Source organism: Crinia signifera, chromosome 1 (assembly GCF_055691185.1).
Source record: "Crinia signifera chromosome 1, ASM5569118v1, whole genome shotgun sequence".
NCBI classification, from domain to species: domain Eukaryota; kingdom Metazoa; phylum Chordata; class Amphibia; order Anura; family Myobatrachidae; genus Crinia; species Crinia signifera.
The window spans coordinates 251,110,096-251,127,163 of record NC_139217.1 but is presented as its reverse complement, the minus strand read 5'-3'; the positions used below and the strand labels follow the sequence as shown (position 1 = coordinate 251,127,163).

The 17,068-nt window shown below is 42.4% G+C and overlaps 1 protein-coding gene across 1 annotated transcript in view; it reads left to right on the top strand.

Moving 5' to 3' along the window:
• The window catches only part of LOC146072895 (transcription factor Jun-like), a 53,452-nt gene extending 36,975 nt beyond the window's left edge, over positions 1–16,477 (top strand). The window contains exon 2 of the mRNA XM_083180077.1: positions 228–16,477. Within this exon, the coding sequence (XP_083036203.1) occupies positions 487–1,914 (1,428 nt within the window). The 5' untranslated portion in view covers positions 228–486 and the 3' untranslated portion in view covers positions 1,915–16,477. The remainder of the gene's footprint in view (positions 1–227) is intronic.
• Positions 16,478–17,068: the final 591 nt, after the last annotated feature.

Sequence of the window (17,068 nt, the reverse complement as noted above, 5' to 3'; positions counted from 1 at the left end):
CCTCTCCTTCCATAATCACACGGCAATTCTAGGCACAATCCCTGCGCAGTGTGGGGGTGACTGTCTGACTTACTCATGGTTCTATCTTATCTATGTATGAGCAGTGTGTCAGTCCTGCATGTAATGGACTGTATATGTAGCCCTATGTTGCCATTCAAGCAGTGCTGTATTGACACAATAATTTATTTTACACTGCAGCTAATGAGATCTGTATTTTTGTTTCATAGGTCATTCCTGATAAGAAAGCTGTAATCTCTGGAGATTCTGAATTCTATGGCAGCACGTGTATGTAATACAGAATAGTTCTCTTTGCTGCCCACCAGATATGCTTTGTTTACCCATCGCTGGATTGTGACTGGAAATTTGTGTTGTGGTTCCAACACCATATAAGTATAAAGGATTTGAAATAGTCAGAGAAGGAGAGGGAGACTACATTTTCACAGTATATAAAAATATATAATCTCTGATTGAAAAGGAGATAAGAGAATGATGATGTCCAGCACTACCACTGACCATGTGAAAATGGAGCCCCCATTTTATCACGAGGAAACTTTGAATTTGCAGGATTTTACGCGAATTTCAGGATATAGTGGCAGTTCTCTGGGGGATACCCCGGCAACTCTCCAAGCTAGTGGTGGAGAGACTGGGGACAGGTACACCTCAGAACACAAGCTTATGAGTGCAAATATTATTATTCAAAGTAGCAACCTGGAAAAGAAAAGCATGGTTGCCGTTACAGCAGCATCTGTTCCACCAGCTGTCATGCCTGTTGGATTCTCTGAAGTAATTACCCATGGCAGTGATGTTCTGAAACTGATGCAGAACGAGACTGGTGAACTGGGCGATTCTTCAGCGAGTCTTGAAGTGGTGGTTGGGAGTAATCTTAATGCAGTACCAGCTACAGGAGAAGATGGAACAGTTGTGGTAGTAGCAGGTAACAGTACAGCTAGCAGTAGCAACAGTGCAGCCACTTCATTGGATATTTCTTTCCTCCCTTCAGCTTCATCTGCTGCTTTGAATCTGCTTAAGCTTTCTCCACCAGAACTGGAACACCTCCTCATCCAGGCTGCTAACCCTGGTCTGTCAACCGCCACCAGTAACAATACCAGTCCTGGTTCTGCTGCCCCGCCCCAGCAGGGCACTCCAGTACCACATCCCTTTCTTTACCGCAACCAGCAGGCAATCACACAAGAGCAGGCAATCACACAAGAGCAGGAAGGCTTTGCAGATGGTTTTGTAAAGGCCTTGGCTGACCTACACAAACAGAACCAGTTACTGGGAGCACCTATTTCACCATCTACTCTTGCTATAGGTTTCCCTGCTAATGCAGTTCGTTCTCTACATCCAGCTGGGGAGGTTCCAGTCTATACTAACCTCAGTAGTTTTAACCCATCTGCAGCTGTTACACAGCTTAGTCCTCCGCTTCCTCAACCTTCCCCATCGGGCTCCTATACTGGTAATTCTACTAGTAGCACACCTGCAGTACAGCTCCACTTCTCAGCACTCAATCGTTTGCATACAGTGAGGGGTCCTCTAGATGAGCCACAAACTGTACCTGATGTGTCACAGCCCAGTGCTCCAGCTAGTGGTGGAGGAGATACAAGTACACCACCATCATTATCCCCAATTGATTTGGAGACTCAGGAGCGAATCAAAGCCGAAAGGAAGAGACTGAGGAATAGAATTGCTGCCTCTAAGTGCCGTAAAAGAAAGTTGGAGCGCATTGCACGTCTGGAGGAGAAGGTGAAGGTACTGAAGTCACAAAACTCTGACCTGGCTTCCACTGCCAGTGTATTGCGAGAGCAAGTTTCTCAGCTCAAACATAAGGTTATGAGCCATGTCACAAGTGGTTGTCAGATAGCTGTTGCAAAAACATCACCAGCCTCCAAGACGGGAGACAGCTCTATCTGCTGAGGAGAGATACAAATGGTTTTCATCTATAATGTTATAACAAAAGCAGTGACTTCTACAGTGTGTAGAGACTGCAAACCAGGCTTGGGAACATGGATGGCTGCATTTCATTTGGCTTGCATTTTCTATTCTTTTTTTTTTTCTGAAGCAGGTCGTCTTAGGGAAAATGTAGGTACCAGTAAGTGAAAAGCTATGAGCTGGCAGAATTGCATATAGAAAGTGCATATGTTCCTGAGTAACAAGTATATGGACCAATTATCCTCTGGTCTGGAACCTCAAAGATTGGTCATGTGACTTCATCAATTCTGCAGTGTGGTAAAGAAGCTTTATTTTCCCGATAGTATTGCACTGTGTGAGAGGAAGGAAAGCATTAAATACTGTTTGCTGTAAAATAATCTCAAAGGATTATAATTATTTTTCAAGACCATACAGTGACATTGCATTTCTAGGAATGAGATTACATATCCCATGCCTCCACCCAGCATTTATTTAACTTGCTGGACTTGCTTGGATGTGTTTCTCCGCAAACAGCAAATTCTGTATTATATGCAACAGTGAAAGGAATAAAAGTGCATGTTAACCTGGATATCAAAGGGTCATTATGTTTAGTTGTTGAGGAACAATATTCAGTGCATTTGTAACTGGAATGTAAATAGAAATATAGTTTATGCAAAAATTATTTTTTATTGTCCGGTGCCAAAAACTTTCTGGTTCGCTTCAAAGAAACCTTTATTACATAGCAGTTTCTGGAAAGGAACATAATGTGTTAATTCTTGTTAGTGAATTACACACATTTATCAGGTTTTACTGTAAAATGACTTCTATGTAATGTATAAGTGATATATTGTAAAATTTAAGTTTAATACATTCACAATGGAAAAACTATAAAATGTTACAAGACCAACACAACACACTAAATACATGATGGTAAAATGTGACATTATAAAAGTTCTGGACTGTTCCTAATGCAGTAATACAATTAGGTACTGAATGAGTAACGCAACAGTAACCTAAACATTGCTTTCAGACCAATGTCCTAATCCCCCAGCCTCGCTCAACCCCTTTCCACCCCTACACCATTTATTAAAGCACAGGGTGTAAAAAAAAACAACAATTTAACATACTGTAGAAAGAAAAAAAAAATAGTTGTGGACCAAATTCTGCTTTCCGTGTAGATCCATTCCTGGTTAAATAAAAGTGTATATGCACTTAAGACGCTGAGCTACGAAATGGCTTAGTGAAATCCAATTTTTTTTTTTTTTTTTAAATTGTAAGTATTTAAATCCTTAAACATTAGATGACCATAATGTGCTTAGACTGAGACCTATATTTTATTTATTGCACTTGGTCTTAAGCAAGATATTAAGTATTGTTATGGATTATATGTTTTCTGGAAATTGCACTAAGTTCTAAATGTATTTTTATATAGTTTATTGATGTGTTTTACATGCAACTTATTTAACATGTATTTAAATTACTAAAAGTATGGACCATGGTGCTTCTGTTATCTATGTGTCAGATATGGATATAAAACTCTTCTAGCACATGGTCCTGAAATCATAAATCTGTTAAAGAAAAGGAAAAGGTTTTGTGCGTAATTTAAAAGTTTACTTTTGTAAAGTATGCAGATACAGTCCAGTCATGAGTTTATAGTATTGTGCTATGCTTAGTTCACATTTTATAGAGTAGACTTGTTTTACTTCGCTTTTAGCCTTAAGTAGTGGGTCTTAACCTTTTGGGTCAGGATCCAGAACATGAGTCGTCATGATACTCTATTACCAAACCTAATGCGTGATAACTAATATATCCTTTGCTAGTCATAATTTCATGTAATCCAGTTGCAGAAGTCTTTATTTCCTATACAAGTTATTTTTCTGACAGGAAGAATACATTCTCGACAAAACGAAAATTGTTAAAGACATAAAATGAGTTACAAACTGATACAAAGATGGAAGCAGGGACCTGGTCACAAATGCTTGAGATTCTATGAACATTAGGATCTATTTTTTTATATATAGATATATTTCACATCTAAAACCCTATGAAATCTGTTACAGATGTCAATATTTGTATGGTATATATTTATTTTCTAAATATAAATGTTGTTGTATTTTTGCTAAAATTTGAAATGTGTACATATAAAAATCTGGTTGTTGCATTTTATCCAATTTGCAATTCAACCATAAATGCCTGTAGAATGAGGGGGAAATGCATTTATTTTAAATTTCTTTTTGAAATATTTTGTTTTTGTGACTTTTTGCTTAAAGTTGTTTATTTTCCCTTCATGCTATGATCATTCAGATTCTATTTATTTATTGAAACTTGACATCTGTAAATCTTCTATTTTTGTAAGAAACTGAAAGAGGCATGTTTGCAAATGAGAAACAAGCCGAACCTCTATATGCCTCTTTCTTAATGTGTACATTCCAGCTGTACAAGTCATCTAAATCACGTATCGATGACTCGTTAAGGGCTTATAACTTTTTTTGGATCATGTTAATGTTTCTTATAAGGTCTTTAAAAAAGTTGGATTTTATTTTTAATTTACTGAAAATAAGATGACATTTAATATAGTCATCTAGAGTATGGAGGTAATGTAAAAGCCTTGCAACACATTTTTGTCTCTACTTTGAGAGGTTATCATGTTGGCAATTTAATAATTTAAATGAGAAAAATTGTTTATATTATGCTAACAAAGGCATGTTGACATGGGTTTTCTTTCTTGATGCGTACGTTTATGGCACAGCAGTGTTAACATGAAAACTTTTGTGTATTTGATGTTATTTGTATTATGGAAATTTGCTGCAGTGGTTTGTGATACTTTCCATACCAGAATTCCCACACCAGCTCATATGTTTACCTATATTGTGTATTTAGGAAAACCAGTGAGTAAAATCCATATTTCAATGTAGTAGTTGCGTGCAATGTTTTTGGATCTTTTGTTGTGCTAAAGTCAAATGTTTGGGCTTGTAAACTACACGTCACGCTTTTCTGTAGTATCAAACTTTGCATAAGAATCTCTATTTAAGATACTGTATTTGAAATACTTTAGTTACAGATTAATTGTTTCAGTCCTGTTATGTTGTGATTGGTAGATTTTGGAAGGTAGTGTACAAACAAATGTGTTTGACATAAAAGGCAGGTATTCAATGCTTTCTATGGGGAGCTGCAGCGAATCCTGTGCAGGATTCGCTGCACTTTCTCCCCAATTCTCCCTATAGGGAGATTCGCCGGGCAGCCGCCCGTTCTCCCTATTCAACGCCTCAGGGGCTCTCTGCCCCTGGCGGCGAATTTTAACCCCCCCCCCCCGGCGAATGCCTCCGGGGAGCTAGGGGACGGAAGCCTCCCTGCGCCAGACACTGCGGGGGTGAAGGAGGGCTGTGGGGGACAGAGGGAGAGCCCCCAGAGCTGGCAGGGGGCTGTGTTAGGGAGCCGCTACACACTGGTCCCGATCGTGCATGTGTAATGATCGGGATGAGTGTGCAGCGAATATATGAATATTAATGAGCGGCTCCCGGCTCGGCCCCCTGCTGGTGAATGTGTAAAAAAAATAAAAAATTGTTTAAAAAAATAAAAATGAAAATATGAAAAAATGAAAATATATTCATGTGCTGCAAGCACATGAATAAAAATAGCATGCCCCTTCACGAAAAAAATCTGATTTTTTGACACCAAAATAAAAAACGCTTTATTTTCAAAGATCACATTCCAATTCTCCAGAAAAAGATGACGAACGTAAAATGGAGAATCCGGGGAAAATCACTGGAGAAAGCAGTTCTCCACTTCAGCATTGAATACACTCTCGGCGAATTCCACTAAAAACCCCATTGAAAACCACTGGCGAATCGCGGAGAATCACAAACAGAGAATCGCCAGACATTCGCTCTTCATTTGCAGAGAATTGTGTCCATTGAATAGGGCAAATTGTTTTTCCAGTGAGAAAATTCCCTGTAATCCCGGGGAATTTACTAATTCCCCAGAAAATATGGAGAATAAGAGGCATTGAATACTGGCCAAAGTGATGCATTATAATTCAGGCATTTTGTAGTGCAGTTTAGCCATTGTACAGTATGCCATACCTGTATCTGTCTCTCTCAAGCCTGAGTATAATGCAAGGGCAAACTTTTTTGTGTGCTCCCTTTTTTTTTTTTTTTTTTTTACTTAATTGTTTTCAATTTGCAGAACACTCCTTTAAAACTGGAATAGATTCATACTAGTTTGTAACTACATTTTTTTTGTTTTGCTTTCGATGATCTATTCCTGTTTTTTTTTTTTTTAAATCTCTTGCTATATATAGTAGAATGACTGTTTTTAGAAATGGGAGCAGCATATTGGATGTTTGAATGACGGTACAGTAAAATATAGCTAATATTCTTTGTGTTTAAAAGGATCAAAATATGCAACACAAGTGAAGTTGTTTCTTAGTCTGACTACACACTTGGCCAACTTAAACATCATTCATCCGCCCGATGTATCTCGCAGCAGATCCGTTAAAATATGCCCACCCACTAATGTCATATTCAATGGAATCTGCTGCCTATATATATCATTCGATTGGTTGGGTGCAGATATGCACCCTCACATCTATTTTGCAGCACTGTTGACTTGATATATCTGTCAATTGCATGGTTCATTGCTCACTCTCTCATTCATATATATATATATATATATATATATATATATATATATATGTATATGTGTGTGTGTGTGTGTAGTGGATATGAGAGGCAGCACTCACAGTTCTTCTTGATATCAGTAAATATGGCCCGCGATGACAAACTTGTTTCAGTTGTATTTCCAAACTTTCATCAGGATATCCTGATGAAAGTTTAGCAAAAAAAACTGAAACTTTGAAACTTGTTTGTCATCCTGCACCGTATTTACTGATATCAAGAAGTCCTGTGAGTGTCACCTCTTCTATTCGCTACAGAGTGGCACCAATGCAACTACATACCATGAGAAAGATTACCATTGGTAAAAGCATGCATGTGGCTGTTCTCACTAGGGAAGGTCAGTTCCCTGTCAGGGTAGCACAAGTAAAAGAAAAAGGTGGTGGACAGCTAATTAATTAAAGTGAATTAATTAAAGTGATCAATTGGGTATAACAACTAGATAAGAATTGAAAGTAGTAATAAATCAAATAGAATTACCGGTAATTAAAATTTAACTATAACCACAATTATTAAAATATGAATAATTGCACTACAAACGTATTGAATAAACACAGTAAATAACTGTCAGAGAGAAGGACATTTGAGTAAGACATTTTTAGTAATACTAATAGTGGAGTCCCGATTGTTCCTGTTATATTTCTTGGATCTTTATAGGCTTTTTTGCGTGGCCCTCAATTGGATTCTTTATAGCCAAAGCAAGATTGAGTGGGTATCCATAAACCTGTCTTTGTTTGTTTTGCCGCTTAGGAGAACTATGTCCCTGTTGTGGGGATGAACTCACTGTTTAGGCATAAAACAGTCCAAGTAGTAAGCAGGTAGGGGTGTCCCCGTATGTGTGGTAGCAGTGATTTACATACAATGGGGGAGCTGGTTTAATGCAGGCAGTCCATTTAATAAGTCCAATGTCCTGTGAAATAAAGTGCTTCTTGATGCGTTTTTTTTCATCTGCTGACACATTTAGAAAAAATGAGTTTGAACCCTTCACTCAAAGCTTAATCTCTGTGCATTTATATTTGCTCCACCAGTGTTACATGGGATTGCCAAGGAGCAGTTTCTTGCTCTGTTTTACTTGGCTTCCATCACAGAATAAGCCCCTATGTAATGTTAAGCATGCTGAAAGTTGTAATGCTCGCACAGTTGAAATGCTGTAAATAGCATTTTAACCATAGCCTAATCACCGCACCTGTTTCATGTCACTGTTGGCATTGTGACTGTACACTTCCTGTTATAGCTACTTATTTAAATGGAACCAGTCTGCATGCAGTCTGTCCTCTTGGAGGACCATATTCCTGCTGCCATGGTTAGCTATTTTATATACATTTTCTCTTAAGTAAAGCTTTGCCTGTAGACATTGTTGCCCACAGAAGTCCTTTTGTTTGTTTACGTTAGTTTTACAGAGAGTAATCCCTGGGGTGCAAATCAATTATTATTGCGTTTCTACAGAAATGCCCATTTGTTGTGCTAGAAAACCAGATCTGTTAATAAATTCTATCGTCTGTGACCGACATCACTAAGTAGTATTCCTATTTGATGAGACTATTGTAGTCCTAACTATCACTGCCCATAGCTTTATGTATCCCTATTTATATTTATTGTGTCAATGTGACCCTCAAAATTAAATTATGGAAAATCCAATTACCCTGTAACATGGATAATTGTGTTACTGAAGGCTATCAAGTTAGCCCCAGGTAAGCCGGTGCGAGTGACTGTTTATCTGAAAGTGTGTGAGTGTGTAGGTTTTTATTCCAGGTGTTCTAAATGGGTAGCCCCTCCCACCCCCAAAAAAAGAAAAATTTACACACCACGGACCTAATGAGATGTATGCAGTCCTGATATTTATGCATATCAGGGCTTTTTGTCAGACTGTATGCACACTAGCAATGACTGTTTCAGGATTTTTTTCACAAAGAGGGTATATGGGTAGTGGTGGGGAAACAAAAGGCATGTCCCAACGGTTTTCGATGTGTGTGTCGGGTTGTGCCTGCTATTCTGTGCACAAAAACATGGCACCAGAGACTTATTTAGGACTGCCTTTTCATGTACAGTTGCTTGGAACTATGAAAATGCTTATGGCATCGCAATACAAATTCTGGAAGCTGAGACACTTGCATATTTTCACACGGTGGGGAGTATTCAATGTTTTGTGTTCTCCATGTGCAGCGAATCCTGTTTAGGATTCGCTGCACATTCGCAGGGTTCAGGAGGGCTGCAGCATTTGCTGCCAGCCCTCCCTGTAACCCTATTAAATGCAGCAGGGGCTTGCTGCCCCTGCTGGGCAATTTTACCAGGGAACGCAGGCAGGGAGATGTAAGCCTCCCTGCCTGCCCCAGAATTTATGGGGGAGGGTTCCCGGGGCACAGGCAGCAGAGGCTGCCCCTCGGGAATGCTGGCATGGGGGGCAGGGGTGGGGAGACACTCCTCTGGTCCCGCACGTAACAAGCCGGGACCAGAGTGCAGTGAATATATGAATATTAATGAAAAAATGCTTTATTTTAAAAGATCACATTCCATTTCACCTAAAAATATGACGAACGTGAAACGGAGAATCATGGCGAAAATCAATGGAGAAAGCAGTTCTCCATTTGCGTATTGGATACTCTATCGGCGAATCCCAGGAAAACCCATTGAAATACACCAGCGAATTGCAGCGAGCATGAAACGGAGAACTGGCCTGCATTCACTGTTCGCTTTCGGCGAACAGTGAACATTGAATAGGGTGAATCCATATTTTCAGTGAAAAACATTCACTGCAAGGAGTGAAAACAGCCCGATTCGCCGAAAAATCGGTGAATCGGGAGCATTGAATACTGGCCAGTATCTGCATATGAGATCCCAGCTTCAAATGCTTTAGTATACAACTCTGATATATAGTGCCAACCCAAGTGATGTATTCCTTTTTCCATACATAAATCTATAGAATAATTCTACTAGATCTGTCCTGAGTCATTATAGCCTCACACACACTTTCCGGTCACCTTTTGATGAGTAATTAATTCAGCCTCTGATTAGTGTTGCTATGTCACGTATGTAAATTCCAAGTTTCTTGTGTATTGAGTGCTGGTAAAAATTGTCTTTAAATGAAGGATAATTTTAAAAATGTAATTATTAATGTTTCATTTAAATAAGGTTTACCATAAGGTTTTTTTACTGAGAACTTGCAAGTTCTGTTGGGCAGTCTGTACAAGTTGCAGTGGTGATCCGATGCGGCATCCTCCGATGCAGCACTTATCTCACAGATGCACTTAGGTGTCTGTCTTCTACAGGTGCCTTGTGATGCATATTTGCATTTCATTTTTATTTATTGCATAACCACTTCACTCTGGCTGCAGAGAGGCATCTACCAGCATTTCTTTGGTTCTGGACATCCATCCGACTATTAGACCCATCTCTGCACAGTCCAACTTATAAAATTGACCCGGACCAGACCTCAGGACCTTGAGTTTGCATAAAATTTGCCTGTGACCAATACCAAACTCCTAGACCAACTTCTTCTCCACTCCAGGAACTCCTGATGCTTCTAGTGATTGAGACCACTGCTTTTTGAGGGCATTGTCACCAGGGCTCCAGGTCACATCTAGGAACAAGACATATATGGTTTAAAAATACCGGGTTATTACCTGGTAATGGGTTTTCCTCTACTCCGCCATGGCAGCCATCATGAATGGGTTTCTCCCTGCTGGGTAGTGCTTTTGGAAAGGAAAAAAAGACCTCTGGATCCTATAAGAAGACTCCTCCTCCATACACCAGTGTCTTATATTCTTCAGCTTTAAAACAAACGAACATCATTATTCCGCATACACCCCCCTTTGAACATTTCCTTGAAGGGTGGGAAATTCCGCTGCCATGGCGGAGTAGAGGAAAACCCATTACCAGGTAATAACCCGGTATTTCCTCTGCCTCCGCCATGGCAGCCATCATGAATGGGTCATGCCCAAGCAGTACTGTATTTCATAGGGAGGGTATACTCACGTATAAATTAAGAACAGGCCATCGGCCATATAGTGTAAAACTCAATAGAGCGTTTCTTCACGTCTCAATTTACTGCTGCGCTCAGGATCTTCCTCCCAAACTTAGCATCTGCAGAGGACCAGACGTCCACTCTGTAATGTTTTGTAAATGTGTGGGCTGAGGACCACCCTGCGGCCTTGCAAATCTCTGTCAGTGACGCAGATCCTTTCTCTGCCCACGATGACGCCATTGATCGCGTTGAGTGCGCCTTAAACCCTTCTGGTGGCTCCTGTTGTCTTGTGACATATGCTTGTCGAACACAACTTTTAATCCACCTTGATAGAGTCTGTTTAGAGGCCCTTTGCCCCTTTCTTTCTCCTTCTGATAATATAAATAAATTGTCGGCTCTACGAAATTCAGCCGTCCTTTGCTTATAAATGGACAGGGCTCTGACCAAGTCCAGGCAATGTAACCTGCTTTCTTTACTATTTGTCGGATTTGTACAGAACGTAGGCAATATGATCTCCTGATTAATATGAAATTCTGACGCTACTTTAGGTACGAACATTGGGTTCGTCCTTAAGACTACTTTATCCGTATATATTTTGAAGTACGGCTCTTTTATCCACAGTGCTTGGAGTTCCGATACTCTACGAGCTGAGGTCATGGCTACTAGAAATAATACTTTCCATGACAGAAACTTCAAGGCCACCTCTTGTAGTGGCTCAAACGGTGCCTCTGTTAGCACGCCTAGCACCAGGTTTAAGTCCCACGAGGGTATCGGACTTTTTACCCTTGGTTTAATTCTTTTTACTGCCTGCATGAATCTTTGTACATATCTGTTCTTGGCTATGTCCCAATCCAAGATGCATGATATGGCCGAGACCTGCACCTTCAGAGTACTCGGGGAGAGGTTCATTCGCAGACCTTCTTGTAGGAAGGAAAGTATGGTCACCACACTACGAGGATTCTTCCTATTCTCCTTCGCCCAAAACGCATACTTTTTCCAAACTCTATAATATATCTTCATGGTTACCGGCTTTCTCGCCTTAAGCAAGATATCTACTACGTCTTCACTGAACCCCTTTGCTTTCAGACTTCCGATTTCAGCAACCAAGCCGTCAGTTTCCACGATTCCGGCTGCTCCTTGAATACCTCTCCTTGTACTAGCAGATCCTTGGTTGAAGGTAGCCTCCACGGATCGTCTACTGCCAACTTCTGCACCGTATTGAACCATGCTCTGCGAGGCCAATATGGCAGGATCGCTATTACTTCGATCTTCTCCCTCTGCAGTTTTTTCAGCAGCCTCTGAACCATTGGTATTGGGGGAAAAACATAAGCCCTCTCTATGTCCCAGGGTACTGACAGGGCGTCTACTTGTTCCGCCAGCGGCTCCCAGAACCTGGAAAAAAACCTGGGTACTTTTCTGTTTCCTGCCGTTGCCATAAGGTCTACCTGCGGACGTCCCCATCTTTCCACCAAGCTTTCGAATACCACTTGGTTGAGACCCCATTCTCCAGGCAGGCATTCTATCCTGCTTAATTGGTCTGCCACCACATTTTCTTTTCCTGCTAGGTAAACTGCCGTGATGCTCAGAACCCGGCCTTCCGCCCATTCGAATAGTCTGGTGGCCACCTCCATCAATGCTCTGCTTCGTGTACCTCCCTGTCGATTCACATAGGCCACTACCACCTGGTTGTCGGTCCTCACGATTAGTTCTGTCTCTTGTAGTTGGTTTTGAAACCACCTGCAGGCTCTGACCACCGCCTCCATTTCCCTCAGATTGGAGTGAGCTTCCCTCCAATCTTGTTGCCACTTTCCTTGAGCCACTTGGTGATTGAAGGTTGCTCCCCAGCCTGTTTCGCTGGCGTCCGTGGTTAGCGTAACTTGCGGCTTCATGCCAAAGCATCTTCCTGCTATCAACCTGTCTTCTGCTGCCCACCAGTCCAAGTCTTGTCTGGCCTTTGTGGACAGGGTTATCCTTTGGGACAAGTCCTTTGAGTTTTTGTTCCATTGCAGAAGAAAACAGTTCTGTAGTTTCCTTGTATGGAACCTCGCCCAAGGAACGACCTCTATAGCTGATGCCATCAGGCCTAACACCTCCATGCAGCCTCGTGAGGATGCAACGCGTCTTCTTTGCAGGTTTTCTACCTGGTGGATTAACTTTTTTCTTCTGACTTCTGTTAAGGAAATTTTTTGCTCCTTTGCATTGATTAATACCCCCAGGTATATTATTTCTTGAGCCGGAGTGAGCTGGCTCTTTTTGTAATTTACCAGCCATCCGTGTTCTAACAGGCACTGCACCACCCTGTCTGTGTGCTCTTGGGCCTTCTCCTCGGAGTCTGCGACTATTAGAATATCGTCGAGGTAAGGAAATAATCTTATCCCGCTCTGTCTTAGTGCTGCTACCAGCACGACCAGCACTTTTGAGAATGTTCTCGGGGATGTCGCCAGCCCAAATGGTAGGGCGTTGAACTGATAACTTGTGCCCATCAGCCTGAACCTCAGATATTTTCGATGGTTTATGCAAATTGGAACGTGTAAATAGGCGTCTTTGAGATCTATTGTCGTCATGAAGTCTCTTTGACTTAAATCTAGTATCACTGATTTGATACTGTCCATCTTGAAGGATTTTACCTCTATGAACTGATTGAGTCGTCTCAGATCTAGTATGGTCCGAAATCCCCCTGTTGCTTTTTTTACTAAAAAGAAACGGGAAAAACATCCCCGAAATTCCTGACCTTCTGGAACAATGCTGACTACTTCTTGTTCCAGCATCTCTTGCAAACTTGCTAATAACGCTTTCCTCTCCTCCCTGTTTTCGGGAATTGGAGACTGAACAAAAAACTCTCCGGGGACTTTGTTGAACTCCACTTTGTACCCGGAGGATACTACCTCTTGGACCCACTTGTCTCCAGTGGTCCCGGACCAAACGCTTGCAAATTTCAGCAGTCTGGCCCCTACTGTCTGTGACCCAGCGTCACTGTGCCTCCTTTTTGGAGGGGAATTTATCTCTATTTCTTTGGGCACGAAAATTGCCCCTTGAGACCCAGGATCCCCTTCTATAGGGTCTTCCTGGTCTATAAGCCCGTGACTCTCTGTAGTCCTGGGGCTGAAATCTCCCGAACTTGGCTGGGGGTACTCTTCTGCCTCCCTTATCCTGAGGAAGCCAGACTGACTTCCCCCCTGATATCTTAGCCACTAGTTCGTCCAATTGTTTGCCAAACAAATAGTCCCCTTGGAACGGCATGGACAGGAGCTTATTCTTGGACTGAACGTCCGCTGCCCATGGTTTTAACCATAGTGCCCTTCTTGTTGCGGCTGTTGCCGCCCCAGCTCTAGCCGCCAGTCTTACCGCATCCATAGATGCTTCACAAACAAACTCCACTGCAAGTTGCACATCCTGTACAATTTTCAACAGTTCCGAACTGGCCAGGTCGTCCAGAATATCTCCCTCTAGTTGCTGACACCAGCCTCTTACTATTCTGGACGTCACTGCCATTGCTGACGCTGCTTTCAGGGAAGCTCCTGAAATTAAATGTTGTTTCCTTTGGCCCAACTCAATCTTACGATCCATTGGATCTTTAAAGGCGTTGGCCTCTTCTAGTGGCAATGTCGTTTTTTTCGACAGCCTCGCCACTGCAGCATCTATCTTAGGTGCTTCCTCCCACGAGAGTACCTGCGCCTTGTCAAAAGGGTACATCTTGTTAACCTTCCCCGGAATAGCCACCCTTTTATCCGGCTGTTTCCATTCCTCGGTTATTATGTCCCTCAGAGTTTGAGACAAGGGAAAAGTTTTAGTTTTCTGTTTCTTGTCTTTAAAAAGCATTTCATGCAAGCTTACATCCTCCTGTTTGTCCTCAATATTTAATGATTTATAAATCCGGACCAGGAGGTTCTCGACCATGTCGGCATTAAAGTCCGAATCCGACCTATCCTGCCCTGAATCATCCTCCTCTTCATCATCTAAGTCGCCTCCAAGCCCACTAGGACCGGCCAACTGACCCCCCGTGTCCTCTGTATCCTCATTCAGCACATAGCTTTTCCGCTTAATGGGCATCTTGCCCGTATCCTCTTTAGGAGCAAACGTATCAGCCAGGGCTGTCTTCAACATCTGTACCAGGCTCGCCATTTGAGCCGGGGGGAAACAACTGAGACGCCTTACAGCCTTCACATACAGTCCCAATGTGCTTGTCCGGCAGCGTCTTATCACATGCTGTGCATTTGCTCTGTACTGATTTCTTCTGCTTACTTTTCCCTTTATCCTTGCTAGACTCGGATCTATAATGACATCCACCAGTTACTAACAACTACTTAACAACACCAACACTTATGTGGACACCCTTACATCGCCATTGCTCACCCAGTTTTTGCGCCCAACTGCCTGTCTTCCTCCATATTTAGTAGTGCGCCACTCTAAAAAAACACAGTCACGTCTAATAAGTACTTGTTATAATACAGTCCCATTCCACAACAAACGGCATAATACGCCGCCGCTACAAACTCACCTCCGTGTCAGAAAATTCTCTCGCGAAAAAACACAGCTCCGACCTGTAAGTCACCTAGATGCTAGCGCTCACCGGCGCTTGCTCTCCCAGACCTCAGATCAGCGTGACACTGACAAACCACCGCTAAGACCTGACGCGTACCGGAAGTCGCGCCCTAATGACGCGCTTCCTCCTGAGTACACGTTACGCGCACTACTCGGCGCCCGCCCTTAGCACAGAGCTAGGGCAGGGGAGCGCGTGCCGGCAACACACTGCCTGCTTGGTACCTCTCTCCCCTGGACGCCGCCGCACAGCTACCCCATGGGGCCCGCATTCGGCATCATAAGAGCTTATGCTCTTCCTCTCCTCTGCATGAAGCCAAAGCAGCTGCAGGGAGCGACAGTCTGCAGCCAAAGGTGAGCAGGTGTCCACATGCATGCACTACCCGGAAAGGAAAAAAAGACACTGGTGTATGGAGGAGGAGTCTTCTTATAGGATCCAGAGGTCTTTTTTTCCTTTCCAAAAGCACTACCCAGCAGGGAGAAACCCATTCATGATGGCTGCCATGGCGGAGGCAGAGGAAATACCAATGATAGAGACTGCACCCTTCTATTATGATTTTTTATTATGTATTTTTTTTCTATTATTGTCAAATAATTAAATTACTTTTGCATATCCCATGGTATTTAAATTTCTCCTCAAAATAGCTCTGTGATCTTTTGTTTCTGTTATGGCACTAAACTTAGCCCCTGCAGCCTAGAAACTGAATTTTGACAGCAGATAACATCTAGACTGCCCTTAACACATGTACACACCGACTTTTTGTTGGGAGACAATTAACCTACCAATATTTTGGTGATTTTGGGAGGAAACTGGAGTACAGGGAGACTATACTAACCACACAGATAAGAACGTGAGGGAATCAAACCCGAACCTCAGTGCTATGAGGCCTATAATCCTTCTTAACTATGGGCCTGATTCAGACTCTGTTACAGTTTTGCTAAATTTCACTTATACCCGATCCCCATGCAATTTCTCCAAATCGCGGGTCCATTCTTGAATGATAAAAATGGACATCAATTAGTCATTGTAATAATGACAATCCGTCATTAATCACGACAGCCACCCATTTTTTTAATTAGCCGAAGCAGCATTGGGGCTGATAGGCTATATCCCCCTTACTTACAACAATACTCTCCCAGGAAGAATAGTGATCAAAACTGAATTTTATGATCTTTGAGAAATTCATTTGGGTATCTACAGATGGAGCGGGCATCATCCTTGGCCGGCACTCGCCAGATCCCTTGCACTGGCGAGCGCCGGCGATAGAGACTGGGACGCGCATGTGTCTCACACGCACGTGCGTCCCAGTATCACGGCGGCTGGGCAGTGTCTCCCTGCCAGTCTCCGCTTCAGAAGACGCTGCCCAGTTCGGGGGGGGGGGGGGGGGGCAGTGAAGCGAGGGGGAGGGACCAGCGGGGGAGGTGGCAGGGACCGGCGGCAGGCTCCGTTTGCAAAAGGGGCGCGTGAGCGTCTCATGCGCGCGCGCCCTTGGCGGTAGCCAGCCGCTGGCGGGGCTTGTGATTCTATCGCCAGCACCTGCAAAGATGGTGCTCGCTCCATCTGTATATACATTTTTTATTCATTTATTTTTTACTACCAATGTATGAGACATTCCAGACAAGAGTTTTTAACCCTTTTTATTGTTGCAGAGGTTTTTAATTGATTTCTGAAGTTTACAGTTCAGCCTCATGCTGTAGCTATTTTTAATGTTCTCAATGAAATGCCTGATAGAAGATCTATTTTGATGCATTGTGCTAATAATCTGTATACACTCTGATTGGCCATTGCAATTAAAACCGTAACTAATCTTATGTGCCCTTCTTCCCACAAATTATGTTTATCGTTTTAATTTGTACCTAGGTAAACATAAGGGATGGTCTAACGTATGTAATATCAATGCATCAATGTAAAGATAAAACCATCCTCGTCTAGCCCTTTAATAGGATTAAGTGAGCCAGAGCTGTCGGACTTAATCCTCTGCTAATC